Source organism: Myiozetetes cayanensis, unplaced genomic scaffold, assembly GCF_022539395.1.
Source record: "Myiozetetes cayanensis isolate MyiCay16 unplaced genomic scaffold, myiCay2020 scf7, whole genome shotgun sequence".
NCBI classification, from domain to species: Eukaryota; Metazoa; Chordata; class Aves; order Passeriformes; family Tyrannidae; genus Myiozetetes; species Myiozetetes cayanensis.
The window spans coordinates 11,043,227-11,065,218 of NW_026087964.1; the positions used below are offsets into that span (position 1 = coordinate 11,043,227).

Sequence of the window (21,992 nt, forward strand, 5' to 3'; positions counted from 1 at the left end):
CATGCCTCTCCCTTGCAATCTATTTAACACAAACACTACTGTTCTCTCCCAACACCTTTATGTTAAGTATTACCAAGAAAAAAACAGAGCTTGCCTTTACCTTCACATCTTAACAATCACCTCATTCCTTTGCCCAGGCAGAAGTATCTTCTGGTTGTCTGATTTTTGACTGTGGCTCTTTTCCACACTATCACAAATTTAACAGAACTTGCAACCAGACAAAGCAGAATCTCCTTAAAAATATTTCTGTTGCAAGCTAATTTCTCCTTGCTACATATAATTGCTAGCAGGTTTCTGTACTATGCTAAATCACTTTTTTTGTCTTAGATTATACCCAAAGATGGCAGGTCCTGTAGGGCCTATAACTCTGAAGGGCTGGTCCAATGGACAGTTTGACACATGTTGTAAAAGAGAAACAAAGCTGGAGTTTATGATAAATATGATGCCATGTTCACTTCTGAATTAATTCCATCTTGTTCTGTCAAAAAATTTAACTTGAAAATTAATCCTTCCAATGGGTTTCCCAATGCATATTCTCTTTCCACCTTTAAGTACTAAACTGAATGAGCAAGGGACTGTTTCCATTTTGTGTCTTACACAGGACTGAGCAGTTCTGTAATTTGTGAAGAATATGTGAAACTGAACAAGGGAATTGTAGCACCTGAACTTTCCATTGCAGACAACTGAGCAAATCATACCCAGACATTAAATATTAATTTCCAGAACAGACTAGAATAGTTTCTGCTTTGGGATCCACTAACAGTGATTTAACTTTTTCTTTCAGGAATCGTATTTAGACTGAAGGTTTAACTAATTAACTAACTAACATAAATTTTTGATCTTGATGGAGATTCTCACTTGTTTTACAAATTTATATTTTCTTCCCCTATTAGAGAAGCTATTACAGTCACAAATATTTTGGAAGTCATTGTAATAAAAGAATACCTCAGAATCATCTTTCTGTTAGATGTGCATTGCTCAGGAAAACCTCCCACATTTTAAGCAGTGGCAGGTTTACCCTTATTGCCATCAGTGGTTTCATCTTGATATATTGAATTTTAAATAATTTGTTCCGGTGATTAAAAAGATCAAAAATTTATTTAATGGACATTTAATTGCTGAGGAGGCTACCTACCATTTGAAAGCTATCCATCATGTGTTAAGTAGTTTATTACACATAACTAGCCCATTCAAAATTCAAGGAGCTTTGATTTCACTAATATTAATATTTGTCCTAAGTTACTACTAATGATGGATACCAGTTTGAAATGATCTCTTTTCCTTTATGTATATGACCTGCAACCACCCAAGCTGTGAGCCCACTGCAGATGCACCAAAGAATCCATCTTCTGCTTACAGTCATGTCTAGTTTTCCCTCTTTGCTCTATAACTTATCAAAACAGCTGTAGGAGTTTGGAGGGGAATGAGCAGCTTCATTTTATTGTGTATTCTAAATAGTTGACTACTCAGCCAAAATAAACTTTGGCCTTCTATTAGCTTAAAGGCAGTATTCGCACATGTGAAACAAAACATACAACAATACATACCACGATGAGTGCCAGATGTTCATGGGAGAAAACACACAGCTGTTGGGCTTAGATCACCTGAACTCATTTAAAAGCCAAAGGCACCGGTCACCTTTGTTGAGCTGTCAGATTAACAGAGGGACTGCAAAGACTGGAAGCAAGGATGGGTCGTCTCAGTTACACTGAAGAATGGCAATTTATGCCTCCTCAGCCAGCTGTCATGTAAAATTCCTTATGATAGACAGAACTAGAAATAACTACTTTGTCTTAAATCAGCAGTTATGCACATCAAAATAATCTAGTTATAGGTACTAATAGAAACTGAATGTTTCTCAAGTTTACTGCAAAACCCAATTGACAACAATTCTTCTGTTCTTCTATCCAGAAATATCCAGAGAGAAGTTATTCAGCAGGACTAAATATCATCACACCATGAGTTACAAGCAAATGGACTGCCAGCTCCTGAATTCTATATGATAATAAAATAATAGCTAGGAATTATGAGTATCCTGCATACACAATCACAAGATAAATATTGGGTGATACATAACCCTGATATGGAGCTCCAATAAAGATTAATTTTGCTCAAAAGATGAAAATAGATTATAACAAATAATTAAACTATTAAAGTTGGCGTTACCCTATTGCTTAAAGAAATTCTGGCAAAACTAGTCCCCAAAAGAGCACTTCCCTTAAAACGATATAGCTACAGGATTTTAAGTCATTTTGATGAAAACCAGTTGTAAGACTAAACACGTTATTCCACTCCCAGTGCTGAATCACAGTAAAAGTCATAAATATTTTCCTCTGTTTTCTGAGCATTTAAACAGCAGGATCATGTATTCTTCTAGAAGGATTCAGGAGTTACAGTGTTTAGACCAGTTATCTAAAATTCTCCTAGTGTACACAATCACAAACATAAACATACTATTTTTAAATCATGATATCCAACTGAAAAATCTATTTTGAAGTCTATTTTTGTTGAGCTCTTACGCTATGTATGTGTCCTGCAGAAGACACCTAAAAATCTGTTGTGTTTACACACACTGGTTTCAGTTCTTTTTCTGAAATTCGGGGGGCCAATTCCACAAGAATGTTTATCTGTTCACATCAAAATTTTAATGCTAATTCCCAGTAAAATTTGGAGATTAGATACTTCTAGATTCTTAGAAATCACTAGGTTCTTCCTTGCTTCTCACATCTGCTCAGGAAAATAGTTACGTTCTCACTTTCTAGAGACTTGCAACAGAAACAGTTTTTGAATTAGCCAACCCATGTTCATGGTGAATCTAGAATTTTACAGCTAAAAATCCTATAGGCGTTATTTCCAATATAATTTTATGAGGAAAAAAAATCAGCTAAGTGGATTGAGAATATACAATGAACAGCTTTACATCTTCTGTGTCCAATATACATTTTCTTGTCTGGTATAGCTGTAAAAACACCAGCAACAGTATAAACGAACACAGCCACAATGTGCAGGCCAATACTTCATTACTATCGGTAGTCTCACTCCAACTACTGGAACTATTAACATCCATGTATTAAGAAGTCAGGACTATGATCATTATTCATTTTATTCTCTCATCTTCTCACTATTCAACAAAATGACTTTTTGCTCTCTTTTTATTACAGTAATATATAAAATAAAACTTATTTTGGCAATATATTCTTGCCCACAGTAAGTCAACATAAAGATGTACTTCTGATTAACACAAAGAAACAAAGTCCAAAACCAAGCAATTCTAACATTAAGTTCTTTGTTCTCAGACTCCACATGCACATCCATGCTGAATTTCCTCAGGGTAACTGGGGAATTTACTCTGTAAATGGCAAAATTATACACCTAAATTTTTAGATTTTGTGAATCTTACTTAAAAGGACTTGCTCTGTCCTCACTCAGAACCAATATGCTTTAATATTTGTCTGATAAGCAAATTATGTCATGGCAGAAACTTCAGGATGTATTAAACATCTGCCGAGAAGTTCAAATCAGCCTTTATGGAAAGACTTTATGCAAAGAGTCTATGAGGTCCATCTGCTTTCCATAGGGTATGGGAGCCCGTGAGATTCCTATAGTTTCATATTCTGCTATTAGTTAAGGACTTTATTGCTTCCTAAATAAATACAGCAATTCAATCCATAAACTCACCACCGTGTAACATATTTGGTACGACATGCCTGACACTACCCATTTGAACATGTAATTGCCAAAAACAGGTGAACAATTTTTCAAAGCACTCTATTTCTATATGCGCTGAAAGAAACATTCAGAAAAGAAATGAAACTATCGTAATGAAATGTAACAAATATCTTAAATATTTTTGTTGCTGTAAAATCTCACGTGTGGTTTCATGGAAATACCCCCTTTTTATTAAAGCTAATAAATTCAATGCTTCCTAAAGTTGTTGCCTCAACTGAATATTTTAATTGCTATAATAGCACAAAACATTTATTCACACATCTGGTTAGAATTCCTTTTTCTTGACAAATTTAATCAGTGTAATTATCTATTTGACAGACACATAGACAAGGAGAAACCTCAACAAGATGTAATTTACATGCTTCAATTAATCTTTCTAGAAATTTATATAATCTAACAGATGGATCAAACTTTATGCAAGTATTTGACCAAAGGTTATAAATCAACAGTGACACGGTTTTTTTCAGGCAGTAGCTCAAGAAATTAATATTGTTTCACAAAGTTAGACAAAGGAATTGTAACTCTTACAGTAGTGCCCTTCCTCAAAACTATCTACTACATAGAGAATATTAATGGTACAGCATTCTTCACCATGGCAAAGAAAGGATAGGTTTAATATATGTTATTCTTGTTAAATAATTTTCTTTTATTCATTTAAAGAACTTCATGGCTTTGCGCTGTTGCAAATTAATTCATGTTAACACTGATGAGCAGTGAAATTCGCCAAAAGGCAGACCTCACAGTTACCATCTACAGCACACTGTCAAAGCAGAGACACTGCTCTGATTTCAGATTTGCCATTACCACCCTAAAGAATGCAAAAAATTGTGATATGAAAACAAAATCTGACCCAGAGAGGTGGTGATATTCTAGGAAAGGCTCCAAGAGACGATTTGTGCTGTACAGGAGAGAGGACTATGCCATGCTGACTCTCCCTGTCACAGATGGCACCGCAGTACTGCCTGCCCGCGGAGGCAGCACCCCGGCCAGGGCGTCTCTAATGCTCCATGGCCTCTGGAACATTGTACCACGGCACTGGGGCTCGGCACACCTGCAGTCGGCTATCTGAGAACAGCTCTGGGCGTACAGGCTGAAAGCCTCTCAGTTTAGATCAGCCTGGACCTCCCAGGCTGCCCTCAGAAGGAAAAGTAAACTCACTGCTTCACCCCCCACTAATCAAAACACAGCAGCTGAAGTGCAATGGTCTGCAGCAGGTCATCGTGTTACCACCGCCTCACACTCAGCATCGACGAATGCCCACGTGGCCAAGATAAAGTGACACTCAGAGCTGCAGCACACACAGGAGCTCCTTGCCATCCTCCTCCAGAGGCGTGAGACACCAGACAAAGGGCAAGTCTCACCAAGCAAGGGGGTCTCTTTCCAGCTGAGTGCCTGCAAACCTTAGAGAGGTGATCAGGGCTGCTGCTGCTGCCTTGTGCACAGTTGTTGCTGATCAGCTGAGTGACTGCATCTTCCTACAGAGCAGCTTAAGCAACTTCAGGCAAAAAGGGGAACAAAACTTGCATCTCTCCCCTGTTATGAGCATGAGCACCACATCTAAGTGGGATGCCTAATCCATTCACTATTTAGGCAACCTTTAAAATAAAGCCTTGTTCACTAGCAGGGTATGCTACAACGCTGCTGTCACGGTATGCCTTAGGATTAGGTACCTCTGAGTGACAAGTAATACTTCTTATTCTGCTAAGCACAAATGAGAAGCCATAGGAAGAAAGTTTGGCTGGTATAAAAACGTAGTCTCTCGGTTGTGACCTTCAGCATTCTGCACTCTGAGAAGTAACACAAGCTTTGACAGCAATTAAGGAGCCAGCAACATGCAGTGCAATCCAGACAGCGCCGTGTAGAATTGGGTGGGAGTAAGAATTTCATTTAAATCTTCCACTTGTTAAATACATCTTTCCATCTGTCTTTGAGTCAGCAGCATCCCCCTCGAGGGTGACACAAAGCTCAAGAGGAAACGAAACTGCTCCAAAACATTTTCAATCTTAACCTATCAAGCCAAAATTTAAAACCATCTGAGGTTCACTCTGCTCTAAAAGAGGGTGGGGGTATTCCTTTCTGAACCATGAGTGCACTTCAAAGGTACGCTCTTTTCACTTCAATGTGAAAAGCAGACCTAGTGCTCTAAAGCTAAAAAGCCCTAATGCCCTTGATGTCTTAAAGATTATTTCAAATCAAATCAAAATTAATACCAGATGGGGAGGGGCAAGAAGGCCAGAGAAAGTGAAAAAATTATTAAGTTTCTGTTTTATCTGCAGTTATTTTTGGCACTCCATATTGGTACTTTAATTTCTTTACCCTTCAGTCTGCTATGACTAACTAATTCCAAGTTTAGCTGGTAGTAACTATTGGCAATTTTGCTCACTTGTCAGATAATCACAGCAGTTAATTTTTCCAGACTTTTTTTTCTTTTTAATAGTGCTACACAAATACATAAAAGTTTATTTGCAAATACTATTCCCTTGTTGATTATGTCTTCTGCTTTTTCATTCCACTGGTCTTTGCAACCTACTTGTTTAATTACGCCCTGGATCCTGCTGGAGCTTATGTTCAGAACTTACTGCTCACATGGAGCCAGCCAGTGGGACTATGCATGGATTGGAAGCTATCTCATGCAAACCATGGATACATTCAGGGGAAAAAAAGCTCTTACCTCACAGCGTAGAAATAGCTATTACAAATTCAACTTGGAAACAGAGAACAAGATAGCACATTTTTCAGTCTTATGCTTTCCATAAGGAAACAAAAAGAATAATGTGCAAAACCAACAAATGATCCTGTGGCATGAAAAACTTGCAATAACCACCATAAGAAAAAACCCCACAGACTAAAATTAATTTACACGGATTACTGATGGAACTTTAAGAACATGAACTCATTCCCAACACAACCTGTTTGTGGTAACTTGGAATAATCTTGAGGGATATATTTTAAGAAGATGAAAAGGTCCCTTTTTACAATGTTGCTAGTTCAATCTAACTGAAAACCCAACAAAAATATAAGATAATTTGCTTTAAAGTCTACTAAACTTCTCTTGGCAGCCTTAGCTCCACCATAGCTTATTTATTTATGTATGTATATTACATTCAAAGTATATATTATACTCTATTATATTTATTATACAATATTCAAAAAAGCTATATGGAAAACATCAAGGCTCCAAAGCCAAACACAGAAAAGCTAGCAAAAAAGCAGAGCTGAAGTTGCCTGTTCCACCATAGTGCTCTCTGCTCATGCCTATACATTTTGACACCCTCTCCCCTTACACAACCACCTACTCTTTTCTCTAAAGAAACTGTCATGCAGATATTGCATATTTTCTCCCTCCATCACCCAGAAATGCAGTGCATTCTGTTATTTAGTGCCTGAAAGCCTTGCTGTAAGGGCAGGATTCATTTCCTCAGTGGTGAATGTTGTGTTGCACATCCGCATAGTAACTCTGCTTCAACCACGCACGTATTTTCACAACACTCCTGCCTCCCTCCTCCATTTCTCCGCTTGGTCCCAATCCCTTTGGCAACTGTTGCCTTCCACAGTTTCACTCCCCAGTCACCCAGTTCCTCATGCAACCCCAGTCTCAGCCACACCTAGAGAATGAGGTTTCCATCCAAGTCTTAACTCCAGCAAAAAAATTCAAAAAGGTGGCCTTTAACCCTGGCTCCCTCGAATTCCTTCTGATGAAGCTCCTCTCCAACTCCTGCAGACCCACTCAAGAGGAGAAAATCAAGCCCAACAGCCAAAGTTTTAGCAAAATTTTTATAAACAGTGTGCAGGGAATTGGAAGGGATAATGTCACAGGGAAGGAAGTTAAACTTGCACACAATGTTAAAACTTCTTGTCTCTACAGTAACTGGAAAAAATATTCTTGGTAAGTTTCTCCCATTAACACACATTTTGGTGGTCAAATCAGCACACTCCTGCATGCTGAGGAACAACTTGTGTTGATGAGATGGTCACTCACAAACACAAATCCAGATTCTCCTTTCTTAAGGCTGTGTTCCTCTGCATCCTTTTCTCTAGGCTCTCCTGGACACGAAAAACATAGCTGCATTACTGATCTGGATAAACCAGACAAACCAGCTGTGGATACACACCCAGGATCAAATATGCCTTTTTTGCAGTATTCCAAGTCAGAACTTTCTGATCTTGGAGGTCTTTTCCAATCTCAGTGATTCTGTGATTCCATGATCTTTGAGCACCAGCTCCTAAGAGGAAACCATAGAGCCGCATAGGGACTACTACACTAATTTAAACCTCTGCTGTCCTAAAAAAACCCAGCGGTCTGTTCTCTGTTGGCCTCTGAACAAATGACTCTCAAACAGTGAGTCAGAGGATGATCCTGGCACTGTCTCTGCATCCCAGAGTTCACGGTCTGAGTGCAGATGCTCAGGGCCAAGACTGGCAGCCTTCAATCCGAATGTTCCAAGCTGGAGGCGTCTGCGCTCCATCGGTCACCGCTGTCCCTCTGCAGCTCCCCCACTGAGGACACCAGTGCAGCTGAGCTCCTTGTGAGCGCTCACACGGTCAACAGCAAAACATTTTCATTTATGTAGACTGAAAACTGCCATGGCAGCATAGAGGTACTGGCCTTCCACTGTGCAGTATCAGCTCTGATAGCAAAACTCTGTTAGAGGTGTGAGCAAAACTCACTTTTTTTTTTTATCAAACAATTTCCACAAGAATCGCCACTGCAGTGTCATCTTCTAGAGCTGTCGCAGCAACCAGGAGCATTCAGACTCCACAGAAAGCCTCCCCACCTCCAAACATCATAGAACAGGGCAGATAAATCTTTCCTCTTTGCAACTTTAAGACCAAGTACAATATCTCCAGTAAAAAAAAAAAAAAAAAAAAATCAACACAACTAGCAGCATCCTGACAAAAGAAAAAAAAAACAGACCAAGGTTTATTTCAGCTTTATTAAATCCCAGTAAATTTTTGGAACATTTATTCAGCTGTTCCGGATAAAAAGTAAAATCTTTAATATTTTGAAGTATCATAAGATGTAAGATTCTCTCATAAATTACAAATTGAAAGGTCAATGACTTTGTGAGTGTAAATGGTATTCAATTAGTAATCAAAGGCAGGAGTCCAACTATTACGAAATCCACCTTCGGACTGTATTAAGTAGGAGATTAAGAACCATGTAGCTCCATGGTAAACCCTTATTCCTTTATGCATCTATTATTTATTAAAATTTAACAAATGTTTGAAGGTCACAACAACTTAGTGTAGAAACAACCTTCAATAAAGGAGCCTCTGCTTTTTGGCCATAATTACTTGCACTGCTCCTAGTTTTAACACTTTCTAAAACATGTGCAGGACATAAACCCTCCTTAACATGGTGCCAGCCATCTCCCTGGGCTGTGATGCATTGATGTGAAGGAATAGAAACCTTGAAATCTCACCAAACAACAGGTATGGATTTCCCAAGGTGTTACTTCATGTCTGCAACAGAACTAGAGAGAGAAGTCCAGACCTTCTGGCCTGATTCAAGGGCTCCATCCAGGGAAGCTGGCTCTCTTTTTAAATGTCTGATGAACAGCATTTAACCAGAATTTCCTTCTGATAGGGGATCTGCCTAAACATCACCATTTAGCACTGAAGTGGAAATTTTTCAGTCCATAACACAGAAGCTCCTGTACAGTTAACACATCTGCTGATCCTAGCAGTGATGGCTCAGGTAATGTCATCAAACACGAAAGTCACCTCCCCAGCTCTTGCCTCCTACTCAGAAGGTGTTGCAATGCCACCATGCAACTTCTTTGTGTAGCACATATATTGTGGGTAGTACTATTCACACTACACATGAATGTACCATTCTGAATAGTAGGAATTTAAAGACAGACTCCCTCTGGTCTCTCTGGGAATCCATGAGGTCTTATTTGGCCTCCACCTTGTGAGTTGGAAACAAAAAGGCTACTCAGCTTTCACCATCTGGATGAGTACTTTTAATGAGCAAAATCAGTGTCACCAAACATCACAGATCACAGAAGGGGGGGCTGTTGCCTTTGTCAACGTCCAACCTACAGAGATTCTCATTTCCACCTCTAAAGGTGCACCTGAACCTCTCTTTACCCTTATCTACCTGCATTCACATTTGGCTTCTGAATCCTACTTACAATGTCAGCTCTTTGCAACAAGGTCATCATTTGTTTCTGCATTTGAACAGCACCAGGATTTGGTAATTCCAAAACACAGTTAGGGTTTAGCACTTCTTGATAAAGATAACAGATATTCTCCCATTTTCCCTAGCAAACAAACAAAAACCTCCAAATCACAAAGGGGAGAGGAATGCTGGGATTTGATTGATTTGACCAAATGCGTATCATTCACATGGCATCATCACTTGTATGGCATAAGCATTCACATACATGACACACTCACACTGAAAATATAAATTAAAAGGCTATGGCCTAGGGATTCTAGTTTCCATACAAGGGGGCAACCTCAGCTTTGGTGCACGTGGGCACAGTGACATTAGCAGCAGCCATACACTAAACACACGATTTTTCCACACAGTTATTCTTGATCCAGGAGCAAAACTACACAACAAAGCTTCTAATCAGTATGGAGTCATCTATGCCATTAAGTTACACTCCTTTCCTCAAGTCACTTATTCACCTTCAGATGGAAGAAGATAAAAGAGAGGTACACTGAAAACAGCAACTGCTCCTTTTGTAAAAGAAAGTGCCAGAAAACCCAGGGAGGAATGCAAAGTATTTCTTTGGAACGGATTTTGGATAGGCTGAAAGGGCACACTGTGCATTTCCTCTCTCTCTTCTCTGCTGTTTCAAGAAAGCACTTTAGAGGTACAGAAAAGGGACAGGTCATTTAATGCTTAAGGTAATCATCTTCCTTCATTGCATTTTATATTAAAAAAAAAGTCACAAATTATTTTATATAGAAAGAAGTTAAAGAGATCAAATTTCAAAACTTGGGCTAACCCTAGCCATGTAATCAGATGTATTTGATGTCTTATTTCAGGCATGTCTGAAATATCCCCTTTATGGAACAGTCAGACCTGTCTTTCAGTGCCAGATATTCTTTGATGAGGCAGCTGGTTTCACAAAAAAGGAAAAAAAAAAAAAACAGGGGGAATTCTTGACAACCATTATTATCTGCTGTGTTTCTGCCTGTAACAGTAACATGCAAAATAAAAAAAAGAAAGTGAACAGAATATCTGGGAGCCCAGGAAAAGATGTGTTCACAGACTGATTTTCTGCAGGTGGAACTAATGGCAAGAGGAGGTCAGACAGTGATGAGCAGGATGAGAAAAAAAGTCACTTTTCTTTACAAGTTCTTGATGGCCTGAGGATTGTAGGTCATAAAAAGCTACACATTTTCCTAGGTCTGTGATTCCATGAGAAGTTGTCTTCACCTAAACACTGACCAGGGGTTCTTCTGTGCTCCAGCTCACTGTCACCTCAGCCATGCTTAAAAAATGTGTGCCAGGCCACATCAATCCTGCCTTCTAATAAAAATTCATTCTCTTACGCTCCTCTTCCACATTTTTTAAGCTGGATCATTTTCCCAGTCTAGATTATAACATATAAATAATTGTGTTGCCTTAGTGACAGTAAAGTGGAGGGAGGATTTGAACTACTGTAGGCTGATGCTACTGGGAGCACTCAAGTGCTTTGGTGAAATGACAGTGAGAGCTGGTTTGCACTCCTATTCTCCAGCCATCTTCCCATCGCTTTGCTTCCCACTGCAGCTCTTATTGCACCATGTAATTAAAAGTAGAAGGTGAGCTCTTGTCAGGCATGTCACTTTTGCACCACAGCACTGCAAGCAGCTGTTCTAGTGCTCTGCAGGGCTCCTTGGAGTGTATGTAGTGCATGTAGGTATAGCTCAGGGACAGATATATTTAACATCTACCATTAATAATTGCAGGTATTTCCAAGTTTTAGCCATGTAATATATGTGCTTCTAGCAGTACTGAAACCTCTGGCTTAAAACAGTAAATAGAGAGAGGTGAGGAAAGAACCCAGCATCTATCCAAAGCTTTGCTAGCACCGACTACCAAGAGATGCATATGTGCACAAGTGTATGGAGGCTTTATATATCTATACACACCCAGACATACATGTGCAGTGTGAGCAACATAACGTCCCACTAAAGTAGTACCAATAGAAGAAACAGTTACACTCAGAATGGTTGTTGTTGAGGATGACTGCAGTTGCCAAGTACACAACAGAAACCACTGCTCTAATGAGCAGAACAGTAAAAGGAAAATACATAAATTTTTTTTAAAGTTGTTTTGGTACCTTTTTGGGGTTTATAAAATTAATTAAAGATAGGAACAGACCAGAATAAAAAAAGATTACTTTTTTTCATTAATTCAAATGGATCCCAAGGCTGACTAATGTGACTAGTTAACTCAGGCAGAGCATTCATCTATCCCCAGACTTTGCCAGAATACCTTGGTGATCACTTGTACTCAGCTGTCAGTTGTGCGTCTTCTGAGCAGAAATGAACATCTTTTAATGTTAATGGCTTGTACGATGTAAACAGTCAGCTAACCCTGCTGGGATAACTTTTATAAACTTGAGCCTATTTGTTACCTGAAATATACCTTGTCCAGGCCCATTCCAAGTACTTGGCTATAAGAGGGACACTGTCAGCCTACACACTTGCACAATGGAAGCATTGAGAGGAATCCTAGATAATACTGCTTGATGCCTCCCATGTCTGAACAAGGCACCAGTCAAAACTACCACTCCAACACAGTACACAAGCACAGGACATTCCCACAAATATCCATGGCTGTCCCGCTGGATGGAGTACTGTGGTCACCCTGCAAAGAGTTCCAAAACACAGGCAGCTTAAGTGGTTTATAAAAATGCACACAGCTCCTCCAACTCAGAGCCAGAGATTCTGCCAATTTCCACTGAAAATGCCCATCTGCAACATCCAGTTCCAAAAAAACTTAAAGGCATGGTAATCTGAACTTCTTGGTGCATAGGTGTGAATTAGACTAGTAAGGTCCTATACACAGGCAAAAACCAATTCAGCAATTCACCCATTTTCATTGCTCAGCACTTCTACCATGCTAGGGAATTAAGAATAGAGGAACAATCACATCCTCTTTGAATGGATGCTGCAGCATCATAAGGAATGCTACTCAGAGGTAGTGAGGTCACAGTGCCTGCAAGAGGATCTGGATTCAAACTTTCTCAAAGCTGAGTCAGAAATGTAGCCATGATCAGAATACTTTTCATATTGGAGAATAATTCACTTCTTTATAGGAGGAAACCTGTAAGTCTGACAAACCTGCCGTAGTAATAGATCTCTGGTTCTGTGAAATTTCAAAGAGAAATACAGGAAAGATGCAAAATGCAGTTTCCACATATAAATTGATCTCTGAAAAACACCTTTATCCTCCTTTTTTTCAGTTAAGTTCCCTGCTGATGATTTAAACCAGGTAGAGCAAACTGCTTTGACTTCATACTCAGAAACAAATAATGATGCTTCTAAGAACTTAGCTTGCATGTAGCCCTCTGCAACATGACAGGAAAGTTATTTTTCATATGCTGAATGACAAAGAGGATTTTTACCAGTAGCAGATCATTATTTATGATTGGGGAATCTTCATGGATTACAGTTGCCATAAACTATCATGGATCTGTTGGCAGCATAAATATTTTGCCATAACAGGCAAATCCATAGTTGCAAATATCTCCACCATGGTTTAGCAAATTTGTGCCTCTTATACTGGTTTGCAGTTAGTTGACAGAAAATGTTGAAAGCTGTTGAATTTACTTGTTAGAAAAATACCTCCAAGCACACTTGGACTGGTATTAGTATCACTGTTTCCCCCTCATATGAACAACAGACATTGGAATTAATATTCTTTTACTCTTTGGGGATGAAGTTTGACCTCATCCTTGCTATTCCAGTTTAGGAAAATAGAAAATGCTAAGAATATGATTCAGAAAACTCAAACTTTAAAAAAAAAAACCAAATGTGCCTTGACAGAGAAATATCTATTGAATAATGGAGGTTCCTGTGCACAGAGGGTAGTAATGACTTATGAGTAGCCACTTTGAAGTATCTGCATACAAAAGGAGTTAAAGGACTTTATCATATTACAAAATGCAGGGCCAACATCCACTTCTTGTGCTGAAACCACATGGTTTCTACCTTTCCACATGGCCACTCTACAGATCAGTATAGGACTTACATGATACCAAACACCCTGCATGGACCCTGACCACAGCCTTCTTTCATGTGCATGATTTAAGCTACTAAGCACACACAAACCCACCTTTAATTTGAAATTCTTGCATTTTATATGAGTGTGTTTTGTCTCTGAAGGGCATGGATTTCCCACTACCCGGTATCAATTATTCTGAAGTTTTCCCCTATACTTATTTTAGTGAAGATCTAGTAGGAGGGCTAAATCATGTGGACTCATATACATCTTTTTGCAGTACATGCAAAGGCAGCAACAACAGAAGACAGCATTAGGTATAATACAACAGCACAGGTGTCTTGTAGATAGTACCTATACAGCAGCTGCAAGAATCTGGACTTGCTGTGCATGTGGACTGGGAACCTGATATTTTCAGACTTTCACAGCCTGGGTAGTGTACAACCTGAATCAGCATGGTTAGTGAGTCTGCTCTGCATTAAGCTTCCCAACCAAAGAGGAAAGGATTGCCCACAGCAGGAGGATGCAGAAACATCCAACCTGTTGTCACAACTACAACTACAGTAAGCTTACACTTGCCTAACAAAAATAATAAGAGTAATTTAAAAAGTCAGTTGGTGTCTTATTCAAAAGGCAGCAGAAGACATTCAACTGCTACTTGCACGTACAAATTAAACTAGTTGTATCTCAGTTAATTAACTTACACTTCTCTGACTGCAAAATATGGCTGAACTTTCTCCAGACCTACTCAGCTGCACTTCAGCATCACCACTACCTGTCACCTCAGTCTCTGCTGCTGGGGACCTGGCTGGCACCAGGTGCCCCTGACAGCATCAACTGAAAGCCATCTTAGCAGCTCAGCTGCTGACCACACGCAGACAGAGTTAAACTCTTAACTTCCAAAGGTTGGCCATTTAGTCAGGAAGATTAGCAGAACAAAAGGGGGGGAAAAATAAAAAGGAGCACACTTTCAAGACTTCTGATTATATTCAAGCTTAATCAGCTTCAACACAAGCTGTGCTTTTAATTTGAGAATCTGTAACCTGTTGAGCACAGGTTTATTTGCATCTCTGAATTTCTGGGTGATAAAACAGGAAAGAGGTTAAACTGAAAGACTTCCATTTCCTTTCTTACATCAGTGTATGATTCCTGGGGGATATGATCCGTTTTCTTGTAGTTTATGCTAGGTTGTGAGCTCATTCCCTGTTATAAATGGCTTGTCTGTATAATTGTTACCAATTAGATGCAAATTGCTCCTAAATGGCACAGACAGCCCATTTATGCCAAACATTGGTTTACACTTTGCTCTCTTTCCAAGACAGTGGGGAGATAAAAGAGCAATTGGATTGATGAGTGGGATGTCAAAATTTCTCTCCAGTTTCCATTATGCAGTTATACATTGCCTCACCATTCTTTGACAAATACTGGATTATATCCAGAAATCACACTTCATTTTTTCCAAAATGGTGATCAAATACCTCCCCAAATATGAGCAAGAAGTACCAGCTCTTGTTTATCCTCCATGTCAGATCTGCAATTCAGACACTACAAATGGGAATTTGATATGTTTTCCTGCACTATCAGTCGGAATTCAGTTTGCAATGAGGCTCGCAAGCACCCCCAGATTCTTTTCTGTTTCTGATTCATTATGGATCTGAGGAGCATTTGTTCCAAAAACAGCAACTTGCCCAATGTCAAGTACATGTTCTGATCACAAAACTGAACCATATTTCAACTTTTTTCAATTTTCATATCATTCATGCTAGAGAAAATATCAGAAAAGCAATTGAACATGCGAGAAACACCTTTTTTCATTTTTTTTTCTTTTTACATTGGGAGTGGCTTCAGTTTATACTCTTCACAATGGGTAGAAAATTTAAGAAACAACACTGAAATTCCTGCAAGAACTTTAGCCTCAAAGGCATTTATTTCAATGCACCCAGAATTTCTGTGTCAGCAAAGTATGACAGAATGTATTTAGCTTCAAGTGTGTACTTAAATAGCATAGACTTCAAGGAAACTTAAATACACGCTTAATTTTGAGCATATGCTTAAGTGCTTTTGGTGAATAGTATTGAACCACTGCATTCACTTCTTTTTTTAAGGGAGAGAATGCTTTCCAAAGCAACATTTACTTTTCAGGGCACGGTGTGTGTCTTTTAAATCCTCCTTTGATGTTTCTTGGTCTACTTTGTTTTTAAAAGCTCACCAGAAATCAAAAAGGATTAGTAGGTCATGATCCTCCAAGCTACCTGGTATGGATCAGCCCAGGAAAGGACAGAAAGGGAGTTTAGTTAGCAAGGGAAAAATGTTTGCCTGAAGCAGTTTGCAGGACGTTTTCTGAGGCACGAATTAATTAAAACCAGTTTGGTATTTTATTTTGCATTTTTAATCATTATCATTCTAAAGAATATTTTAAATAAGAAAAGTGGAAAGCAGGATATGGGATATGTAGCAGATCGGAACAAGTAAATATTATTATTAATGTGTATTACATTTCTTCAACTATGCCAGCGATATTTCATACAACATAAGCAGTTTTTTCCACTCATCCTTAAAAGAAAAATTGTTCTGAACCAAAGTCTACTTACCATGTTTTGATTTTTAAATGGAGACTTGAATTAATATTTTTTTAAAAACATTGATTGCTAATATGACATTAGAGAGTAGAAGTAGAGAAAGTCTTGAAAGTGATATTAAAAAAAATTCTGGATTCCTACTTCCACAAGAATTCAGTACCCTAAATGTGGTATCTGAGCAAACACAAGCTCTTGACCTCAAATCTATATTCTTCTCCGAGGTTCGTCCACCAGGATAAGGACTGCTGTGTAGTGGTTAAATACAAAACAAACCTGAAAATTGGTACCTTCTGAGGTTTGGTTCTGACCAGCCTTTGAAACAAGATTGCTTTCAGTCAAATGGTTATTTCAGCACTTGACATCACCCCCACATAAAACAAGGCAAATGGCCAATTAGCTAACTGGAAGTTTTCCAGTTCAAAATGGTGCCAAAATGAATGAAGTGGAGTAGGGGAAAGAAAAAAAAAAAAAAGGAAAAAAAAAAGTTTAAATTGGCTGAACAGTCAGCTCTCTATGGGAAGCTGAAAATAGAAATCAGTTCACGGAACTCAGGAGCTTCACTATCTTCTATTTGGGGAAGATCAAACTTCGGCATTTGCAAGTTAAACAGGGATCCCCAAGGCTTCTAGAGAGTACTTTATAAAAAGAGGTTTTATACAGGACCTGTGTATTTTGCAAGTAAAACTTCAGCACATTAAATTCTAATCACATTCTATTCATAGCATGTGAATTCAGAGTATAAATTTGCTTCTTAAGGATAATTATCTGGACTGGAGTTTTAATCTCATACGTATGCCATTACCCCTGTGCAAACATGGATACATTTTGGCTTTTTCTTTTCAGCAGCATTCAGCTATTTTGACATTTTAAGTGGTTAGGACTTGGTTTCAAAAAGAGACAGCCTAAAGAAATCAGATTATATGTTAAGCAGTAGTACTTGAACTGAGAAAGAAAATAATACAGCACCATACAATAACCTCTTTGCTGGAGAACTAATGTGCAAATTCCAGAAAGAAGAGTAGTTAATCATGTAGCTTTATAAATGTATATTTCTATAAAAGTCAATGCTGATTTAAATACATCTATCAGGTCCCTCATACAAACTGTTAAGCTACATCAGAAATGAATGCAAGTATTCTAAATAGGAAAAATTCCCCTGCAGAAAATTTCCCATTATTATAAATTAAAAAATTATGTTAAAGAACAGCACTTTAGTTTTCTGTCAATGACAAAATGTAAACAGCACAGTAAAGTTCTAGTTAGATACACCAACATTTACCTTCTAAACAGTGCTCTCTACTACAACTTTGTAAAAGTGTCACAAACATCATGAAAAAAAGATTACAAACCTTTTGTGAAAAAGCAACCATATTCCTAACATAAATGTAAAAGGAAAACTACAACTGCAATTTATCTAAAACTGCCGTCAGCACCAAAAAGCAGAATAATCAACTTCAAATATTATTATGATATTGTTCATATTTTCCAGGCTATCAGGGTCATTATGAGGTGCACCTGCTGACAAGCAAAGTAGCTCTGCATTTAAAAGAAATTGCCTGATGCAAAAGCCCTTTAGTTCCAGTGAAATCCAGGCAGTGATTTAAAGAACACAGGTTTTTTGGATGCCTAATTAAGCAGATAGTACTGACAATTTTCAAATTCCTCAAAAAAGCACACTTCACATAGTTTTCCTAGTGACCTTGCATGTGTCTAAAACTTTAAAAAAAAAAAAGTTATTCTGGTTAAAAAGCAGCCTCATGTGGCTTTATGATCTGTATGAACTGTTAAAAGAATGCTGTATTCAGAGTGATCATGAGCTCATCACAGGTTCTGGCATTCATAGCAGCTGGCCGTAAGGGAAAACACCTTCACACTGTTGTTTGTGGAAGACATTCAATTAGACTCCACCAAACTTTTGAACCACAAAAGATAGTAACTTGTATGAGCCTAACAACATTTCAGACATGTTTGAGAAGCACGGGTATTCAAACATCCAGACACAACTTATCTACTGGTATCCCCTGCATCACGCAAGACTCACCCAAGGAGCTGAACTTAGCAACAATCTTTAACTGTGGAGCTGTTGCTGAGATGATTAGTTACAACAGCTCTGAGCAGGCAGATCATTTCACCAGTGAGGATCTGTGTAAGATCAGGGCCTGAGCACGTTTCTTCCCTTCATCTGGCCTCAGCTTCAGGAAAAAACATGCTTCCCTCACCTCATCCCACTCCCCACGTCAGCGGACATTAAGCATATGTCGCCTCACTTTTGGAAAGCATTGCATTATTTGACTTCATTACTGTTTGCTGAATTGCTTTCAACCAGTTCTCACCTGGGAAAAAACTTTTAAGCTCGTCAATATGGTACATGATTCCACTCCACCATATGTGAATCCTGTGAATCAGTAGGAGGACGTTACTTAGGGAAGGTGATCAGACCCAGGGCAGTGGCTCGCTTATCTTCCCTTACACTCTTCTGTAACTAAATTTGTTTCTATCCCTACTGTCACCAGAGAGCTGTTGTCTTCCCTGTAGAACAGTCTCTCCATATTGCTTAATCCCCCAGAATTATCTCTGACCTTTCTGCTCAGCCTGGAAGAACTTGGGCCATAGTGCCGGCAAAGGCACTGCTGAATCTTCAGCCACAGCTGCTGCAGCACTTCAAAGGCAGCTACCACAGCTAAGGATTTAGGCTGCAGCTGGAATCCGGAGGCTCGACGTGGGGTCCCCAGGGCTGAGTGAAAAGAGCAAAGCTCATTTGTAAGGATTAAAACATGGACAGGTAATGGATCTCAATGGGGCAGGAAGGGTAGGGAAAAGCAGAGAGAGTGGAAGTCAGTATACAATACAAAAAATCTGAGGAGGTTAAGAGGGGCAGCAAAAGGAGGGGCTGGGGGCATGGAAGACCCAAGATTCCTGGTTAGTGTAAATAATATACATGTGTGTTAGGGAGGAAGAATAAAGGCAGTGTGGAAATGTAAACAAAAATACCTTCAGAGAATGTAGGCCTTTAACATAGCAGTTGGTGAAAAGATCAATGCGAATAAAACTCACAAGGATGTACAAGACAAAGCCAGAAAAACAGGCACTGAGAATAAAAAATTGTGATGAGATCAAGACATAAAATCCACCTATAAATCAGCTTGAAGTGGGACATGTCTAACATCTTTCATACTGCAGGATTATCCCAAACGCAATGTATTTTATTATTCAGGGTAATAATGGGCTCTGCATATCAAGTTATGAAAAAGCATTTTCTTTTGAAAAGTAAGATTACAGAAGTTTTTAAGGGGCTGTTTTTAAGCACTGTTGGGTCTTGAAGACCATCTACATATTACTTGAGCAGCAGGACTATGAAGCTGACTGACACGGACTAGAGAAAGATGGCTCCAGCCATCTGCCTGAGCCAGGCTGCGCTCAGCTCTGCAGAGAGGGGGCTGTTCTTGTCAAGAGCTGAACATAACGGGCAGCGTTCAGGGTACAAACACACAAGAAAATCTGAGGGTTCAAAAACACTTTCCACCTGCTTTGGAGGCCATAAATTTGTGAACTTACCAACTACTTTAGAAAACCACTTTGAAGAGAAGTTCTCATCAGGTGGTAGTGGAAGAGAGTTCACCTTACAGTTGCAGTTAACTATATGGTAAAGCCAGGCATTGGGACATGAACTCCATGGAATACGAGCAAGAACAGACTGCAATGCTAGGATAAATAATTTACTGCAAATTCACACCTGCCTTAGTGTAGGATAATTTCTCAATATCTTAGCTTCTTTCTTAGAATTCCCACATCTGAATGATAAAGTATTACACATTAAATAAGTTGTATCATGGAGTTATAAAACTATGTGTCCTTAACTTTCTGTTCAGATGTGCCAGCAGAGAACTGCATGCCTAAGAGACTGCTAGAAAAGGAACAGAGGAGAAGTGTAAAGATCACAGTGCAGTCAGCTTTTTATTTGTCATTTACTCTGAATTAGAAAGGAAAGAGTACCAGGAGAAAAGTCATTCTGTTAGTTATTTAAAGTGACTGATACTAATTGATCTATCAACAGTTTCTAATGCATGTTGAATATATCACTCAACATTTACAGACCAAACTGTTGACTGAGATTCATCCATATTCATAAAGACATATGAGCTCATCTATTAATGTAAGAAGTAATGCTGCTGTAGTAATAAAAATACACAAAAACACTAGCATTTTTTAGAGCATCCATAGAGACAACTTGAGACTTCAAAAAAGTAACTATTTTTATAATAATGGCTTTATTCCAAGCACTGTTTCTCACTGGATACAATTTATACATTTTATGCTAAGTATATATATTAATGGAACACTTTAGAAATTATCCCTAGATAAAATATATTACATGATTAAAATTATTCCAGCAATAGTTTTTCCAAGTTACATTTTGCTGAGTGTTAGTTCAGATCACAGGAGAAAAAAGCTTTAAAAATGCTTTGGCAAAATACCCTTCCCCGGTGATGCCTGTAAAAGCATTTTGAATGCAGGGCTGCTTCATCCATTTTTATTCTGGTATCAGTCAAACAGACAGGAGGAAACATATAAACAATTATACCGTTTTACAGTTTTATTTAAATATAATTTAAAAGAATATAGATCTTAATTTTTCAAAATATGTGTTATCACATTTTAATTTCAGTCAGAAAACTGCCTGATGATTCTTAATGTACAACGGCACAACACCTTTTTGAAACCTCTAATTGCACTGTTGCACTGGTCATCACTGTTAAAACAAAATTCCTGGTAATCCCAGAGCCTGTGTGAAGGCAGGAGGACTGCAAAGGTATCAAACCAGAGAAGAACAGCATGGTCACTGAACTGCACACATGGAGCTTCTAGGAGGATTAACGGATCTTGCCACAGGCTCCTGACTGTAGTTGACAATATCTGCCTTCACCACCCTCTGTCACAAAGGAAAACACAGTAACAATCAGAAAATACAATCTTCATGCTGGCAAAGCATTCAACAGATATTTTACTATGAAACATGAAGGAAAAATAACAAACAAAACAGGAGGTTTGTCCTTACCCTATAGAAAGTCTTATCAGGTGCTAATTCTCATTCTAACTATCTGTTTATCCATACTAAGCAAAAGCAACTGCCTTGGTAGGTTTTCACAACACTACAAATGGAACATGACTTTTTTGCCAAACAGTAAAGAGAGTTCTACTTCCATGAAAATTGGTTTTTATGAAAATAATAAAACAGTATTTGTTTGCAAAGATGGTACCATTCGTTCTTTAAGAATAACTGCGTAAAATGTAATTAGAAATTGTACCTAAGTTTCTGTTCTCATCTTTACTCCAAGCACTTCACCAGAAAATATGGACAGAATTCAAAGAAAATTTCAAATACAGACCTGTTTCACTACAACCTTTGACAGGCATACTGGCTAAAGAGTAAATTAACATAAAAGGAAGCTCTGCATACCATAAATATTTATTTTCCAATACAGATCCAACAGATACTACCCATTCTATTTACA

At 38.5% G+C, this 21,992-nt stretch overlaps 1 protein-coding gene across 2 annotated transcripts in view; it reads right to left on the minus strand.

Moving 5' to 3' along the window:
* Nucleotides 1-20,408: 20,408 nt before the first annotated feature.
* The window catches only part of RAB28 (RAB28, member RAS oncogene family), a 63,909-nt gene continuing 62,325 nt past the window's right edge, over nucleotides 20,409-21,992 (minus strand). For both annotated transcript variants that reach the window (XM_050338258.1, XM_050338257.1), the window contains one exon: nucleotides 20,409-21,409. In XM_050338258.1, coding sequence (XP_050194215.1) covers nucleotides 21,317-21,409 — 93 coding nt within the window. In that variant the 3' untranslated portion in view covers nucleotides 20,409-21,316. The remainder of the gene's footprint in view (nucleotides 21,410-21,992) is intronic.